Genomic DNA, 18,491 nt, shown 5'->3' on the forward strand with positions numbered 1-18,491 from the left:
TCCAGCAGCAAAGGTTCGGTTTGCAATAGAAAGACTTATTCTTGTTTAGTTTCATCGACCTTCAAAGCAACTTAAATCGCGCTGGCAGAAGTCACTCCTTTTCCACAGTAAGACTGTTCAACCATTGAATTATTCAGGGACCAACGATTTGGTGCACTCAAGCAGGATGGTGCACCAGGTCAGCGTGGCAGGGCCGGCTTCCCCTTCCACCGACAAGCACCAAAACAGTCGACTCCAAACACCCCACGGCAAGGCTCGGGGTGACTGCTACCACCACGGCATGCATACCATCAGCACAGCCTCCACCCAACACCCACACTCCTGCAGGAGGAACCAATCGCTCCTGCCACAAAATTTGGAGGCTTTCCCAAAATTTGGGAAGTGCAGAGGGCACAGCCAAGCCGGAGCAGCTCTCCCGCCCCAGCACCGCCACCGCACACCCGCCCGTCCTGGCGCGGGTCTCGATAACAGACCTTTTGTTCCTTTGCCACAAAAGGTTTATTTTGTGGCGTCCCCACTTGGAGCTGCAAGTATTAAGTTCACTGAAAATGCCTCACCGATCACTGCCCCGTCCAGGCTCAGTAACGTGTGTAAGGGTGTGCTTAATTTCACATCTATTCAGCAGAGCAGTTAAGCACATGCTTGTATCCCACCAGATTCAATGCGATTTAAACACACATTTAAAGATGGATGTGTATTTAAGTGCTTTACTGGACTGGGGCCTTTGAGCAGAAACCATGAAAAAGTAGGAGATAAAGACAGAATAAGATATTCAGAAAATCCCCTTCCACTGTAAGGGGCACTGATTCAAAATCAAAAATCTCTTTCCCATCCCTCTGCCAATATCCCTGCTCCCAGGAGCTGCCTATCTGTTTTTAAAACCGTTTTCTACCCTGTGGCTGTCTGAAAGACCTACAGAAATTGGGAGAAAAACTGACTGACCCTACAGGGTGAAAAAACCCACCACCAGCCAACCCCTGAAAACACTGTCTGCCTCCTCTCCCTTTCAGGCGACAAGGACACGATGCTCTGGTCCCCACGAGCTCTGTTATTTACTCTTGTGCCCCCAGGAGCAGGAGCTGCTGGCACCGGGAGGGTTAAATACCCACGGTGGATGGTTCAACACCAGCATCTTGTCCTGGGGGTATTTTCTGGTGGGTCGAAACTGGTCCCACCAGCCCAGCCAGCAAGGTGCAGGCGGCCGCTAGTGTGCAGCCAGGCACCGCGTTCAGACACTGGCCATTTATTGACTGCACAGTTTAAAAACTACCTTATGGAAAGCAATACCAATTAAACTTTACGCTACATTTGTGGGTAGTCATTACATTTTCTACTCGAAACCACATCATTTGGCCACCCAATTTGCCAAGTATAAAAAGAAGGATTATACTGCAGTATCCCATTACTTTATTCGTTATATTTTTCCTTTCTTGATGTTCAAAGCCTCAGAACATTGTTATAATGGATAATAACAATAAGAGTTAAAAACATGAAGAAACCATTACATTGAGAAGACACTGTTCTCCTCTTGAAAAAAAATAATTCACTATATTGAGAATTGCTTTTTTAGGAATGACTATTTGAAACTCTCTTATCGCAATTATCTTTGTAAAACAGCTCACGTGAAATGGCCGTCATTCTTCACTTCCCCAGAGATAACCTGTAATACAAGATATCCTAAACACTGTTGTAGGACTGCTTGATAGAGTGAATCTTGGGATCAGATGATCAAAAGCATTTGTAACTCAGCTGCTAAAATAATGGATACAATTAAGCTCTCGCATGGGGGGGGTGTGCACCCAAAGGTCTCTGTGACCACCCAAACCAGTACAGAAACTGGGTGGCCCCAGCACCATCTGACAGCCACACAATGCAGGCTACACGCACCCCCCCGAACCCACCTGTGCAGAAAAATCCCACAGCTGGACGTAAGGGCTCCTTTCTGACAATGTGAACCTCCGTATTTTGGCAGTCCATGTGACATGTACCCACAGTAAATGGCCTTTGATGAGATGGCAAAGGAGGTGGCAACAACCCAACACAAAATTCCTGCTCCACCATCCGACGCGTCACCTTCCCAGTGGTGTGGGCATGACTCCAAGAACCAGATCAGATCAAAAGACTAATCTCACTTAACAAAACATAATAAAACACACTTCCTCCAATTTTTCTGAAGCTAGGTCAACTGTCGTGTGCCAGAAATAGAACAGCCATACAAATATCTGTTGGTACAAGGGGGCATCTGGAACTAGGGACAGTGTGGGAACAAGGGACTCAGATGGGGCAGTTTTAACACAGTATGAGCCTAAAAGCTGCCTTCTAAAACTGCACCATTTCGTTTACTTCATGGTCAAGTTTTCTTGTCGTAATATTCTCTATGTGCAAAAAATGTAGACTGCACCTGTAATTTTAGGGGCCGAATCACCCCCATTTGGAAGGTCCTGCCTGCAACTCCACTTTGCCAGCACGATCCTGTGGGAAGCAGCAGGTACTTGTGCTGATTTTAAAGACTCGGGGGGATGTAGGAGGGAATGGGGTGCAGAGCTGAGACCTACCAAGCTCCCCCGCAGCTTTGATGTCAATGTTGTCGTAGCCACTGCCTATTCGAACAATGACCCGTAAGGCCTTGAACTTCTCTAGATCTTCTCGAGTCAGCGTGATGGTGTGGTACATCATCGCCCCAACAGCTTCATTTAATACCTGGAACAGAACAGACACGTCAGGAGCCACCAGGACACCTGGAGGGGACACCTGCAGCTCCTCAATCAGGAATATTACACAGTAAATTGTACGTTTTTACTGCTGGCCTACTGTCTGACCCAGGCACGGTGCAAGCCGACACTTCCAGGTGTCACCAAAACCATCAGGGGTGTGACCCACCAACACCGAGGCTATTCCCTTTGGGAACAGACGGGATGGATATCTGAAAATTATGACGTTACATCTGGGGAGACAAGACAGAGGAAAACTGAGCCAGTCGCTCACCCGGACCCTTTTCCAGGTGGCTATCTGCTAATCCTTCCGCTTCCAACCAGCAGTAATTCTACTTTTAAACAGGAATTCGGTTTTAGAGCAGTATCTATTGTTTTTGAACACAACTGTGTGTCACTTACTTATAACTCCTTGACCTTCTTTTGTACACTGGAAGTACAAATATCTGTCATACTGTTCACATTAACCTTTCCTGTATCTTTTCAAGAGTACCTAAAAAGATTTGTGTGAGGCTGTACAGTCACATAAGGCTGTACTCTGTCCCCTTCAATGGAGATTCAAACCTTCATTGCTGTGCACCATAAGCTACCCCGGAAACCCCAAACCGACCCAAATTCTCCAAGATTGGCTCACCTATGATCTATCAAAGTCTTATAAAAGATCTCTGTCCTCCTTCCCCCACATTTAATATTTGAAGCACTGCAAAGATCAGCACTGATGCTATCTGTAGTTCTCTTTCCCAGATCCTGGAAGTGATTTCTGATCACTTCAAACCTCCTTTGAGTTATCTAAATGTGCACAAAGAATAATTTTAAAAGCAGTATTTACAAGTAGTTGAGCTTCCAAGCAGAATACTGCACGGCTCTGTCTGCACGCTGCCCAAACCTCGCCCACTCACTGCTGGGGAGAAATAAGCTGGGAGAAACGAGCAGCCCATCAGCTGCAGCGCAGGATGGTGTTAGCAAAGCCAGAGCAACTGCGCCGCATGCTGGGGAGGTGCAGAGTTCTCTTACTGCTGCACCGAGCAAGCAAACTTCAAAAAAAATGAGAAACGTTAATAATACTGATGTAAAAAAACCTGATGTGAAGAGATAAGGTGACTCTTTTTTTCCAGAAGAACATCTGGCTTCTAAACCAGCCTTGATGAATTTTAATCTGCAGCGACTTCTGTCGATGTTATCTGCTGACCGACGCAGCTTTGTATGCTTTTTGCTCCAGAAGAACTGGAAGACGAAGGCCAGAGCACACCGTCCCCCAGCCCGGCCCGCCCGCGCCCTCGCAGTTCGTGTTACCTTCTCGTGAATCTCCTGAGTTGATTGTGCGTCACAGAATGCAACCGTCGCCAAGTCCTTCAAAATGGGCATCTCCACCGTACAGTCCCTCCCATCCAGCAGTGCCACGAGGGGCCGGGGGTGCATGGGGCCGTTCATGATTTGAGGGCGAATACCTGCAAGCAGAAGAAGCGCAGCTTTTACACCGGCAGCAGTGGCAAGGTGCCCCCCGGCAGCACGGTTCCTGTGTCGGGTGAGGTGGTTTCAGCCTGTAAAACAAATTTTGGGGGGCGACGGCAATGCAATGCGAAGTTTAGCCTAAGGTTCGATTTTCTGTCTGGGAGTATGGCTGTGGTTTTGCCCCAGCTGGAGAGAAAACGCAGCGAGGCTTGCTCCCAGGACAGGGATGGACAACCCCATTTCAGCCACCTGTGACTTTATGGTGGTGTATCTCCACTGTGCTGATCCTCACTGACACAGGCCCCGTTTCAAGCAACCCCCCTAAGCCAGAGCTGCTGGCCTCTTCAACCGTTTTATTTAGCATCTTAGGAGTGAAACCCAAGCCAGCAGTAACTTTTTCCCGTCTGCAAGGAAGGCCAGGATTTTGTTCCGCAGACATACACTGGCACTTGGTCTGGTTTTTTAAGGACTGATCATTTTGACCACCTCAGAGAGACAAGTCTGAACAGCCATCCACTAAAAAAAAAGGATTACTGGAAAAGCAAAGAAAGAGCAGGACACCAAAGACCTCTTTAGCATACAGGCATATATTCTTACTGATTACCAAAAGGCTTCAAGGTAGGAATGGCGAAGCTCAGCTTACTTTTCAAAACCAAAGCCGGTCTATCCCTGCATCCCATAGGATGCTCTGGGATGTGTGGCTAGAGCCAGCGTGAAGGACCAGCATGTATGGGATGAAACGGCTACAGACCCTGCTCCGCCGCTGCAGCGAGCACACTCGTGCCAGCGGAGGACACTGCTCTTCTCACACTTACACACACCTCTCTGTGGGCTGCTCCCTTGAAAATATGTGTATTCAGGGGTCTGCTCGGCTGTGCTGCTTTTTTTCTCATTTCACAACAACACGTTCTCCAGGCGGAGGTGAGGAAAAGAACGATCACCACCAAGGGCCGCAGAAGCCTGATTTTTATATCCTATTTATTGCTCTGCTGGGGATTAACTAGTTCATTTTTGGACAAGTCACTTAGAAATTTCTACGCCTCCATTTACCACTCAGTGAGGCCATTTATTACATTAGGACTGTACAAAATATCTCAGCTATCTTTTTTGGCTACCCAGGTGGTTTCTGGGAAAAGCATAGGTGGGGGGAGCGGGTGCTCTGGGCACAAAGCGATGTTTTATTTCTGCTGCCACACCATGAGACGGCCAGACCTGGAGGGTTTGGGTTCAAACCTTCAAACCCCCGCAAAAGCAGCCCCAGCAAGGTCCTTACCAAACCCCCTCCTTCTGCACAAGGACCTTCCAGGGCTACCAGCCAACGTCTGACTCGCTTTTAAGCACTGCGGTTGTGTGATCCTTTCATTGAGGGGCTAACAGACACACTAAATGCCTTCACTGCTTCTGGATCAGAGCGTTTTCCCCTGCCACGCTACATCACGGGTATCACGACTTCTTTCTCACAGTGAAACTGTGGATGTCGGTGAGCTGGACAAGCACGGGGCTTGGCTGAGGGAACTCCATGGAGTTGTTTTTTGGGTATTTTGGGGGGGTCAAACATCTCACATGGGGTATTACAGAAAAAATGCTACTGTCTGTGGCACTGTTTGAGTAAGTCAGACTAAAGGCGAGAGCGGGAGGCTCCTTCGCTGGCCCTCGCGTGCAGGGCTGGGGACCGCTCCAGCCCTCTGGACTGTGGTCAACGCCAGGAATCGTGTCACTGCAGCCCCACGTGCCAGAAAAACAACAGTGAGGGAAAGAAACTAATGAGAAGAGCAACGCGCTTGATTTCTTTTTTTTTTTTTCTTTTTTTGTTAAGGGAAAATTAAATGTGCCTTTTTGTCCAGATTGCTGTCGGGTAAAGTATTAGCAAGATCTCCACCAGCTGATGCGCATGTGACAGACGCGGGCGCTACGGGCCAAAGCGATGGCTCCCAGACTGCGCCGGCACCAACAGCATTGCCCTGGGGAGGGATCTACACTGCTGCGTATGAAACGCGGGATAGCACGCAGTTCCATTTATTTTACATGGGAAAAAATAACCCCATGGAAAAAGGCAGGTTTAACGGAGTGGGTTTAATGGCGCTCTGTTCCTATTTTGTTGCATCTGCTTTAAGAAATGAAGAACCAACCAACCCAGCAGACCTGACCAAAGATTTTCAGCATTACACATGAACGTTTTTGGAATAGGTCCTTCTCTCTGTCTTTCCTACCGAGATCTCCATTAGCATGGACTGGAAGTAATACATTATGTTTGCATGCATTTCATCCAGATGGAAGTGCAACTGTGTCAATAGGCAGGGTAGAGCGCCGAGACGATTTGGATAACTGAAAGAAGCTTGCCATAAGCAGATAAGCAAGAATAAAAACATGTACAAATCTCAGAGCGCTTACACAATCCCTATGTGAAGCACTATACCACAGCTAGATTATTTTCTCAGGTTAACAAGCGAGTGAATTGTAACACTGACTTAAACGCTTACTAACGTGTATGATCTCCAAGGCTTAGAGCATCACCTATCAACCTCACACCGCAACTGTAAATAAAAAGGAATCCGACGCAAGGACAAGGTGGCCGTGGTGGTCCCAGCCCCGGTGGCCACCATCCCTGTCCCCAAGCCGCAGAACCATATGCCTCTGGGCTAGCTGAGCTCGGTGCCCACTGGGGACTAGGACCATCCTCAGGTGGAGCAGCAGGCACACGGAGGCTGGCGGTGGCTTTCTGCGAGCCTGGCACATGGAAGATGAAACCACAGGTTATCTGAAACTTTGACATTTAATCTGAGCCCCAAAATAACGGTTTTATTATGCTGCCATTACATAAGCTTCTTTGAAAGTCAAACGAAACACAGCTTTTTTTTTTTTTTTTTTTGAAACAGCATCTGTGTCTTTGCTCTGGATTAGGGATGTAATTGTGCATGATGACACAGGCTTCTTAGGCATGTCACCCTCGCCCGCACACAAAAGTGCAGTCGCCGAGGATGAATGCCGGCTGGAAACCGCGAGGTAGTCAGAGGAATGTCTCTCATTTCTCCTACTTCAATGAGGGAATTTACTTCAGCTTGACAAGGAAAGTTTTGAAGCAAATCAATACGAGATGAAGTGCATAATGTATGGAAATTACGTTTTAATAAAAACCATTGGCAGGTTTGCAACTTCAACCGCAGTATATTTTCCTCGCCTGCCTCTCTTGTTGCCTCTCCACCACCCTGCATCTATTCTTCACCGTCCTGGTTCCTACCTCCTGCAAAAACACATTCAAACTGAAACATTTGGGCTGACAAAAGCAAGCCAAACTCAGTCCGCTTTTCTCTTTACCTAAGCTCATACAGCACGTTTGTTCTGCGTGCGACTGCTTCATTAAGAACAAGGTAAGCCACGGATCAGAAAGTAATTAAAACAGCCAGACACTCCCCCACTACATTCTGATAAAAACATCGCAGCCATTAACCCTTTCGCTCTGCCACGCGTTGTAAACCCACCGGGCTCACTCCACCGAGGGGTACGACGGGGTGTAAACCAAACCCATCGCTGCCTCCACAGCGGGCAGCAGAGCGGGCAGAAGGCAGCGGACCAGCTCTCCTCGGCGCTGGGGTGGGATCAGCTCTCCCTCCCAAGAGCCTCACCAATTTGGTGGCTCTCCCCGCCATCTGAAGCTCATTTTGCCGATAAACCCCCAGCCATTCTTGCAAAGTTGTGGCGAGTATTGTTCGGTATGTAATTTTTTTTTTTTAAGGTGTTTTCAGCTGCCTGCGGACCCTCGCCAGCATTGCAGGGAGAGCTTGCTAAGGAAGAGGGAGAGGAGGAAGGGTTTATGGAAAAAAAAAAAAAAAAAGGAAAAAAAAGAAAGGCTTTGCAGTCACACTGAGAACTCAAACTCCACCCCGGCTCACAGGCAGCGCCGCTTGTTGCACGCAGCCCCGCGTATAAAGTGCTTTTGTTTCATTTTTAATACACAAAGCCTGCTTGTCCTCTCCTGCCGCTCCTCCCCTTTGCCACCCACTTGTATCCGATCCCAATGGCACCCCTGCCAAGAGAATTAGGGAGTGCTCCCTGCTAAATGGCAGCCTTTGTGTGACCGCAAGACGGCTGGTACTATCTCACAGAAACAAAAGCAGAAGCCATTTGCCTAATTCTTATTAATCTCAGTTGCCTACGCCACGCAGCATTAAAAAAAAAAAAGGCTTTAAACATGTTCACTTGCAGTATATAAAAGTGCATCAAGAAGCAATCCTGACACTCGCCTGAATTACCCGTTCACAACAAAGTAGCTACAGTTTTACAGTCAACTACACACTTTATTAAACAAACAGAAAAGAAACAGGAAATTTCCCCTTGCCTGGAAAATGTTGCCTCCACATTCTTCTTCTTATTAAAAACCACACATGGCAGTGGAGGAGGAGGGAGGGAAGAGAAGGGGGGGGAACCCACACACGATAAAATACTACCACTTTTCAGTGCGTTGCCTCTCCTTTCGTCTACGAGGGGGTATCTTCAAACAAGCAATCCCGCGGCCCACAGCTGCAACATCTCAAGACAAATGTCTCTTTGAACACGGAGGGAACAGAAAAGGCTTTTGTCCTGAGCCACAGAAGAATAGTCTGAAATTGCGAGAAGAGTTACAGTCACCTCTGCGCGGCTCCCAACTCTTCAGAGCACTCCCTCCAGACTTTGCCGAAGCTTTTAACTAATCGTAGTTCTTTCCCAGCCCTTGAATAAAATCATGTGAGTGCCAGCCAAAAAATCTTATGCTATGCACACTAAAGGGTTTGTATATGTCACAGTTGCTTTTTCCCCCTTCCACTCCCCTCCTCCTATTGACTTGCACATACGGCGTTTTTTTTCCGAGTTGTCTCAAATGGATTTAATCTGTGCCACGCTGCGTTTTATGTTTGTTTGGGTTTTTTTGTGTGGGGGTTTTTTTTTTAAACTTAAAAATGAAACATGCCTTTCCATGCGGAGTATATTGAACGAGGCTCCAGAAACAGGCTGATAGCCTTTAGCAGCAGCATCACAAAAACAAACACAAAGCACTGGGGGAAAGCAAGGCTGCACTGATCTCATCTAGCACCCAGAAACGAAGGGCCAAATTCTTTCTTCATGTGTAAACCGACTGGTTTTCAGCATCAGAAATGACACTGGCTTGTTGGAAGGATTCACGTCTTCTTGGAGATGCCCATCTCCTGGTCCTGCCTGGTTTGTCCCAAATAGATAAAAGCAGCCCCCTATCATCGTCATCCCAATCCCACACTCCCGCAGAGCACCGGGAAGTGCCGCTGCGGGACATGGAGGAGGAGGGCAGGTCATACCTGTGCAATGCCCCGTCTCCAGAGCACGTGGCAGCTCACAGCTTGGAGCAGTTGTTTTTTAATCTTTCCAGTCACCATCACCATTGCCAGCAGCAGCAACATCTAGAAAGAATCCTCATCCAAGAAAGAAGAAAAAAAAAAAATCTGCATCTCACTCCCATTTAATACTGTTAGCCCTGCAGTTGTCATTCCCTGGGTACAGAGTGGTGCAAGTTAGTTAACAGAGGGATCTAGGTGGCCTTGGTGCAAACTACCTTGGATCCATCAAACTGATTTTCAGCCACGGAAGCCAAAACAGAACCAGAGCACTGCTGCTGCACTGGTGGTACTGGCTACAATGCTTTACCCGGGAGAAATGCACTATATGGGGAATCTGTCAGCAACAAGGCTAGCCTGTGCAGACCTGTGTTCCTCCATCATCGTTCTATCACCATCCTGCTGGTTCAAACAGCATCATCCCTCCCCTCCGCAGACTGGGGGGGTCTGAACCACCCAGAGCTGGTCCAAGGGAAACACCCGGGAGAAACGGGCAGCAATTCATCGGCACAAGCAGCCCTCTAACAGACAAGGGTCCTGCTGACCCTGGCAGATGCTTCTGGATGCCCAGGAGAGTCCTGGAATCGGAGGACGGGGTCAGGAATAAGGAGAAAAAGGTTTATTATCCTAAGCCCATACTGACTTGTAACATAAATATCAAAAGACCTGTCAGCCTCCCTGAAATCCAATATCTGAGTACAAGACAAGGGGATTTAGGCACAATCTTTCTCATGAACTTACATTGCCGTTGCTTGAGTATTTCAAATTTTCCACAGATTTACTGTCCCAGCCATCACCCCTGCGTTATGAGCTGCAAAGCCAGGGTCCTGCAGTGCCTTTCCGAGGTGCCTCAGGGGTCCCCACACCCTGGTGGCCCTGGACCACCCTCTCCATGGGCTGTAAACCAGTGCCGATCCTGCTTCAGGGCTGCACGGAGGGGAAACCTCTGGGAAGGCACCTCTGTGGGTCACAGACAGCACGTGGGGCGGTGGTTGCAAACTTCAGCGGTATCACTTGCAAGCAGAAAGGACTAAGTGAGTTGCAAAGGTGCCATCGAACAAGTGCTGAAGGAAGGTTTCTGTGAGGATGGGGATGTTTTTGGAAAGCGCTGCAGATGCTGCAGGATCGAGAGGACCACCCTCCTTTACCACAGCATACTCACAAGTGATGCTCTTCCTTTCATTTAACTTTTCCTGTTAATAAATGCTTCTCATAATAAATGCATATGAAAAAATGAAATAAAGAGAGTCTTTATCTCACAGTCAGGGGAAAACAGATATTTACTGTTACTTCTAACTGTAAATACTCTGGAGGCACTTCGTACTGTACAGACAGAAGCCACACAAATACAGAACCAGTTTAGAAAGTGACATCAAATCTCTTTTTTTATAAATAATCATGGTGTGGTTTTTTTTTAAAGCAAAGCAAAGCACCTTTGAGACTGCCAGGATCCTACTGGGAAAAGACTGGGAAGTTTTTTTGTTCAGAACTGATATCCACAATGCAGCTGGAGCTGATGGGCTCCACGCTTGCAGCCAGGGTTGCCACGGGGAAGGGGGACGACGGCAAAGCGGAGGCGATTTCCAGCCTGCTGGGAAAACCCACAGGTCCATGGCAGTCCCCTCCAGAGTGGGAAATCACGCTTCAGAGAAACTCCCGAGCTCCAGAAACATAAGCAAAGAGGCAGCAAGGCCCATCCTCCCCTGTGAGAGGCAGGGTCCTTGCCAGAAAGGAAAAAACTCATACCTGCCATTGGGAAGAGCCTGTGCAAACTCCTGACCTCTCCGGCACATTTCCTCCCATCAGCACCTAAGAGCTGGCTTTTTGCCAGTTCCCTTTTTAGATAACTTTTCAGGGCTTCCTTTAAGAATGTATTTTTAAAAATTCATGGGAAATTCCCATATAAAACAATATCCTCATTAGCTGATACGAACACTGTGATTACGGTCCCCAGCTGAACTACAGAAGCAGACAGCAACCACAAAGAAATGCTCAATAAAAATACAAGGAGTATATATATATGGTATTTTGTTGCTCTTATTTTAATTCCTGTAGACACACACTAGAAACAGATACACCTCTTCACCTCCTTTTGCATACCTCCATTAAAGCACTGAGATACACGTAACCCGCTGCCAGGGATGCAGTCTTGGGGCAGGAAAGCCAAGTACAAGCTTTGCAAGGAGCACTACTCTTCCATTAAATAATCTCTGGACTGAACTAAATCTCATCCAGGAGCACTCTAGATAGAGCCACAAGTATATAAACTAGTGTAACACAATAAGAAAGCGATAGAATAGTAATACGTAGCCTCTGCTATATACTTGCCGTACCAAATCATTGGTGTTTTGGTTATTCCCAGGCTGCTAGGTGGGTAAATCTGTGCCTATGAACACCAACCTGTGGCTTTCTGCTCCAGCTCACATGTGGATTAACAGGAGCGACTTCAAGAGGAGCTAAGCAAGGTCTTAGGGTGAAACTCATAATGGCCACACAAGGCGACGGGAGATGGGGTACCCGATGGATGTGCTGGCCCCAAGAGCTGGCCAGGGACCCCCAGAAGCAGGAGTGCGGAGCAGGGGATGGACGGACGGGACGGCGAGTCCGGAGAAGCAGTGGGAGCTGCCAGGGTATGTGAGAGAGATGGCAGAGCAGATGGGAGAGGCTGTAGGGGGTGGTGAGGGATGCTACCAAGAAAGCTAAAAGAACCACCTGGGAGAAAAACTGCTTGCTCAGAGGAGCTCAGTTTCTTGTATTCTCTTTTTTTTTTTTTTTTTAGAGAGGGATGGGAAAAAAAGGGGAAAAAAACAGTTAGGGTCTGTGTTGTGGTTATGATTCAGACACCATATGGATTCTCAAATGGTCCCACCACCCAGGGCTGAGCTTTGCAGCTCCTATTAAAAACAATCTGGAAAAGGTAGCAAAAACCCCAATAAATTCTCCTTGAACGTGCTCCATTACCAAGCCCAGTGCTGAAAACAAATCGTATTTGTAGTGCTTAGCGGATAGCTTTCTTGATACTATCCAGAAACCTGAGAAAATGCTTTCCCTCCAGTGCTGCCACTTCAGCTGCAGTATATATTCTTTACGTTTCATATGCGTGACGTTCACCTCTGAGACACACATTCCAGCCATACGGCATCATGCAGAAGGGATGAAATCCCACGCCAGCTCTCCTTCGGGTCCCTCCCTATCCTCTTTATCCATTTATCTTTTCCCAAATGGAAACAAACTACAGCAGTAAAAAACAAATGAGCTGCTCCAGGAAATGGACAGCTTTCATTGCTGTTTTTTTTTTTCTTTAAAACATAAAATAAATAAGACCAAGGAGAACGATGCTGATGCTTTACAAGAGGGCACAGGGGAGAGCTGTTGAGATTAACCATCTGAGCAGGAGGCTGCTTGGACTTCAAATCACCCTGAGGGATTCAGAGGCTGTAAAGATATTTTGGAAGACGAGATGTAAAAATCAAGACTAAAGACGAGCCCGCCAACCGGCAGCGGCAGCCCTGGCAAGGGCACAGCCTGAAAGGCCGCTGCTGGAGACCACCACAGGACCAGCAGCGCGGCTGCCGACAACGTACCAGCGTTGCGGGGTACAAACTTGGTTTTATCACACAGACAGACAACTGAGAGCCCTATAGTTTAGACTGGAAATTTCTCTCCAACGAAAAAATAAAGGTAATCCATCAAAGCAAGCACTTGGACTCAGCTTTTGGGCAGCAAGGGGTTCAATCACACTAGCTGTCCATGTGCCACTGGCACCTTTTAAACTTGCATTTGCACATTGATAATGGGTAATTCTGACTGGAAAACAAAGAAAATGGCACATTGTGAGATACTCGTAGGAATTAAATTATGCTGGTGTTAACCACTGACATTAGTCCTTCCCACTATGCTGGACAGAAAGTGCTATCAATCTTTGAAGCAAGATATACATTGGGCTTTCTATATGCTGCTCTCCTTTGCTGCTGGCACTTCTGAGATCTGCTGGAGGTTTTCTGTAGATCCCAGAGGAGGGTCAAGAAGGCACTGGAGGAGTTTCTGTGCTGGGGAGGACAGCGGTTGCCATTCACTGTTAGCTTACAGCATTTTCTGTAGGGTGATGCTCCTACAGCACAGATGAGCAAGCTGGAGAGATGGGACCACTTTGCCAGGGTGGGAGCCTGGGCAGCCTTTGGGAAGATAAATCCTCCTCTCCACGTCCACCTGTAGCTGTTGTCATCTCAAGACATTCGTCTGCAGCAAGAAGGGAGAACAGCCGACCGAGGATCCAGCCCAGGCTTTACTTAATGCTCCTTCCACGAGGGCAATGTGGGAGCCTTCGGTGAGAGCCCAGCTTGACTTTAAGAGCCTCTCCAAAGCAACCTTTGGCCAAGTGCAAAGTGCCAAAAAGGGCTGGCAACTGCCTCGGTTCCTCCTGCAAATGCCGCAGATGATGGGCTGTGGGCTGCGTCGGGAGCTGTGACCATCCAGGGAGCACCGAAGCCCTGGCCTGGGGCGAGGGATGGTTTCAATCCTTTAAATCCACCTGGACATCTCCAGCATCTTCAATCAAAGTGATAAAAGGCACACAACCTGGAAGCCACGGGCAGTGAGCGACGCCGTTTGCAGTGACGCGCAAACGAAAGAGAAGCACGTGGGTTGTCCCTGGGTTGTCCCTGAGCCCTGTGTGCTCCCGGGGGCTCTTCCACAGCTTGAGTGACGCTTGCTAGCTACTAAAGGAAAAAAGATGGTGAGCTCCCTCCAAAACCCACAGGTCTTGCCAAGGCCTTGTCCCTTGTAAGACCTATTAAAATAGCTCCTGGGCACTTGCCAAGCACACAAGCCCAGCTGGAACTGTCTGTTCAGTGACCCTGTTGCAAGGTCATCCCTTCTGGAGACTGAAACAGCCACTTTTTGACCTATGAATGTGAAACATTTCTGCTGAGGGCAATGGACATTTGGTAACTTTCTCCCTTCCTATTGCTGCTTCCAGCCGTGTCCCCGCTCTCAGATCCCCACCCTCTCTTTCCACAGCAAAGATCAAATGAAGGAAACCTGGGCATGGAGAAGAAGCCCAACCACCACCACGTTTCCAGCTTTTCTGCAGCACGTTCACAGCCCGTACAAGGCTCCTGCTTTTGTTGTCCTAGTTCCTTGCTTCACTTTTTTTCCATTTCTTTCCCTGACTCAGTCCGTACCTGGAGCCCCCCATGCTCTCCCGTTCCTCTTTGAGGAATTTGAGACCAATTCTGCTTAGTGCAGAAAGGATGGCAAAATGGAAATATATGAGCAAGGGAATAACTCTGGAAGGTCCTGGGAGGTGCTGAATGCCTGCAAATCCCACTCATTTCCCTAAGATAAACACCTTCACTTCCCTGTAGCACAGGATCATAACTAAGCGAGAAAAAAACCCTAAATACTAACATTCGAAAGCACTTAACTACAACCTACTTGCTATTAAAGTTGATTTACTTTTACAGCAAATGCTTTACAAGTGTATCGTAGGATTTAATCACAGTTACACTGAAGAAAAAAAAGGCATACGTTGAATTCCTGTTGACATTTAAAGCAGCCCAGAACCATAAAAACACAGCAAACAAAACATCGGGCTCAGCAGCGACCACCAAAACCCACCTGCTCTCCCGGGGTTAGCAAACAAAATTTGCACTCCGCTAGTTCCGTGGCCCCAGTCTGGGTGGGATGTCCTCCCCCGGCGTGCTCCTTGATGGCTGGGTGCCCATCCCCGAGCTCCCCAGCTCCTTGTCCTTCTCTCACCCACAGAAGTCATCGAGGCCACCGGGAAACCCACTGCGGTGGAGGACAACCCTCAAGCACATACTTCAGCTGAGCACGTATTTCCAGCGCGTGCTGTTCTTAACAGAAACACTTTCTGGGATGGGGCCGATATCCCCTCGAGGCGCATTATCAATTATTTGCCAGGCGAAAAGGTACACTGTCATGGGAGATAAAGAAGATGATTGCACCACACAAAACAGGAAAGATGTACACGAGAACTGATTTTATCCTTCGGAGGAGCAGTTTACAGAGGGAGGCTGTTTGCCTTGCGGGTATTCCCAGCTACGGAGGGTAAGTAGGGAAAGCAGCTCATCTGGGAGCACTGTCCCATGGACACCCCAGACGAGCAGCTCTGCAGGAACAACCAGCCGGCTCCAACCTTCCCCTTGAGTTAGACTTTCTGAATCTTATAGAACCTGAATATTTTCTGGGGTTTTTTTTACTGCATATTGGAAAAGACTGGTTCTACCTCAGGCAGGGTTTACTGGTCATGACTGCATGAAGAAGACAGAGCTCCATATGTAATGTCCTAGGAAAAGTATTGAAAAGAAACTCACTCCTGCTTCAACCCATGTTCCTTAATTAATATATTTTATTATTTTTCATATTGTTGTCAAGCTGTCTTCCCAGATACAACAGTAAAATGAAGAAGGATCCCACACTGCACTTGCAGCCACCTTCCCAGAGAAGCATGCTTCTGCTGGAGAGTTCAATAGGAACAGGGTGACACTGGACCCAGCAGCATCTCCCACCCTGACATCTTCTCTCTGTGTCACCTGCAAGGCTGTTCACTCAGCCGGAAAAAAAACCCAACCCATACCCCCCCCCCCCGAAGCCTCAATCTCTTTATCCAACTTCTCTGAAAAAATGATTTTAGAGATGCCACACAATACAGCCCTTTTTAGCTATTTGTGCCCTTGAGCCATGCATTAATACAGCTGAGGCTAAGCTGGATTGAGGGAATTTTAACTTGGTGTATTGGACGACGTAGAAGGTTATAAAAAAAAAACCAAAAAAAACCCACTCCAAAAAGAAAAAAGGAAACACTCCCCACAAAACCGGCTTGTAAGCTGAAGATTTCATGAGGTCAGGGTGAATGTACAAAACCTCTCACTGGAAATGTTATTAATAATAGCATCTTATCTCCTGTTACATAGAAAGTACACTGATTAATAACAATACACTGATAAGTAACAAACTCCCAAATCTCAGAATATTATCATTTTAATCACCTTTTTTTTTTTAGACTGAGGGAAAAAAGTGGTGGTCAGGGCAGAGAACTCTGTATTTTAAACTCATCCTTTTAAAACCTGACCTTTCATCTTTGCAGAACCTTACTGGCTGCTCACTAATAATTACTGTATGCTGAGAGCATCTTGAAGTTGCAAAAGGGCATTGTAGGTATTTCAGAAAGAAATAACAGTGTGTCCATACACTTATGAAGGCTTCTCAGGTGCACAAAAGAACACGGTTTTGAGACTGCATGTAGAATTTTGACTCCATGTATACAGAAGTCAGGTTTCTACTAGTCAATTTCAAGCCAGAAAAAGTCTTTTGTAATTCAGGGGTATTAAATCTTTCTTAAAATGTCCAAATCAAATTAAAGCAAATGGGATATTTTTTGTGAGTTGCTTTTAAATTCACCTCTTTCAAATATCCGTTAAACCTTTTGAAAATTAAATGAATTTTATTTTTAATGTAATGTGCAATCGTGGAGATCTGAAGAAAAGCTTGTGGTCCCAAAAGCATGTGTGTTTTTCTAACTATACAAGTTGGTCTAATAAAAGATATTATCTCTCCCTGCAAACCTTGCCTAGCTTCAGTTTTCCTGGATGAATAAAGATAACAGAAAAAGTTTAATGATTAACTTTCACGCTCTCTATGTTCCCCCTTTATCAGGCTTTTCCTGGCCGCTAGCATTCCTGCTTTGCTGCAAAACATGGGCTGCAGGTCTGGGGGCTGCATGCACCCACCTGTGGGCAGCGCCGGGGTCCTCAGCCCCAGCCTCCACACACTTCCTCCCGATACATCACCTCCTCAACAGCTTCTGGACCTGGATGTGCCCGGAAAAACCCAAAACTCTTCCAAAAAGATCTCAGCTAATGCTGGAGGCATGATTTCTTTTGCTACAGTGGAAGGAAGCTCCCAGTAAGGACTGGGGTGGAAGTGGCGGCGCCTCCAGCCACCCCACCTTGCCTCCCTGGTCCTCTCAAGACTTTTGGAGGCTGAAACAAACCCCTCCGAATCTTTCCAGCCGGACTATTCTGGAACCCTGGATGAGCAACGCGCACTAGGAACAGGCGAGAACATACCTAACATTTTTTCTCACCCCTAACCCTAAAAACGTCCTCCTTTGATTAGTGATAATTCACAGCCACACATTTCACACCTTAAATTAAGACAGTGGACCAAGCAATGCCTGCTAAACACCATCACTAACTTTGATACCAAAAGTACCTATTCACCCTGAGACACCGCATCTGTCAGCACGAGTAACGAGCACCCCGAGGAGGGTTTCCGCATGGGTTTTTCCTGTGTGCCCAGGATGGGCTCGAGTCAAGGCTAGGTTAAATTCTCATCATTTTGCAAATCCTACCCTTGTAGCTGCTTCATCTCCAGCTCTCCCACACCAGCTGGAGGGCACTCAGCCCAGTCAGCCGCATGCAAGCGCCTTCTGGTTTATGAAAACCATGTTCAATGTCCAAATACTGCACAGTTCCTGGAATAATAGAGCTTATAACCTCCTTAATTTATCATCAGTGTTTAAAATAGTATCACTAAACCTCAGAAGTAATGATAGATGAAAAATTTATCTTAAAGCAGAGCTATTTAAACTATGATAATCTCAAAAAATCTTTGCTAATCTGCTACATCTTTGAGCAGAAGAAATACACACTCCCTGGGTTTCGTAATAAAACAAAAATGAACACTGGCAGAGCAAGCAAAATCATCTATAAATACAAATCAACCTTTTCTCCTTGTGAGCCAGAGTAGCCCAAGGGATAACGGCATGATCATGCTTCAGATGTATTTGTACAGCACATTTCATCTTCATTAATCTAGATAACACACTGGCAGATCCTTATTTTTTGATTCCAAGAATGATGAGCTATTCCTGTGCTATGGCAGTTCAGCACCCACCTCTCCCCCAAGCACACGGGGCCCCACAGCCTGGAGCACCATGAACGCTCCTTCCTACCCTCCC

The 18,491-nt window shown here is 47.2% G+C and overlaps 1 protein-coding gene across 5 annotated transcripts in view; it reads right to left on the bottom strand.

Moving 5' to 3' along the window:
• CTBP2 (C-terminal binding protein 2) overlaps positions 1 to 18,491 on the bottom strand; it is a 141,960-nt gene that overhangs the window by 7,347 nt on the left and 116,122 nt on the right. For 4 of the 5 annotated variants that reach the window (XM_069797192.1, XM_069797191.1, XM_069797190.1 and 1 more), the window contains 2 exons: positions 4,005 to 4,159; positions 2,556 to 2,700 (listed from right to left, as the gene is read on the bottom strand). In XM_069797192.1, coding sequence (XP_069653293.1) covers positions 2,556 to 2,700; positions 4,005 to 4,159 — 300 coding nt within the window. Of the gene's footprint in view, positions 1 to 2,555; positions 2,701 to 4,004; positions 4,160 to 8,499; positions 8,537 to 18,491 lie in introns of those variants that run through there. The other variant, XM_069797193.1, reaches the window with a different exon arrangement.

Source organism: Haliaeetus albicilla, chromosome 11, assembly GCF_947461875.1.
Source record: "Haliaeetus albicilla chromosome 11, bHalAlb1.1, whole genome shotgun sequence".
NCBI classification, from domain to species: Eukaryota; Metazoa; Chordata; class Aves; order Accipitriformes; family Accipitridae; genus Haliaeetus; species Haliaeetus albicilla.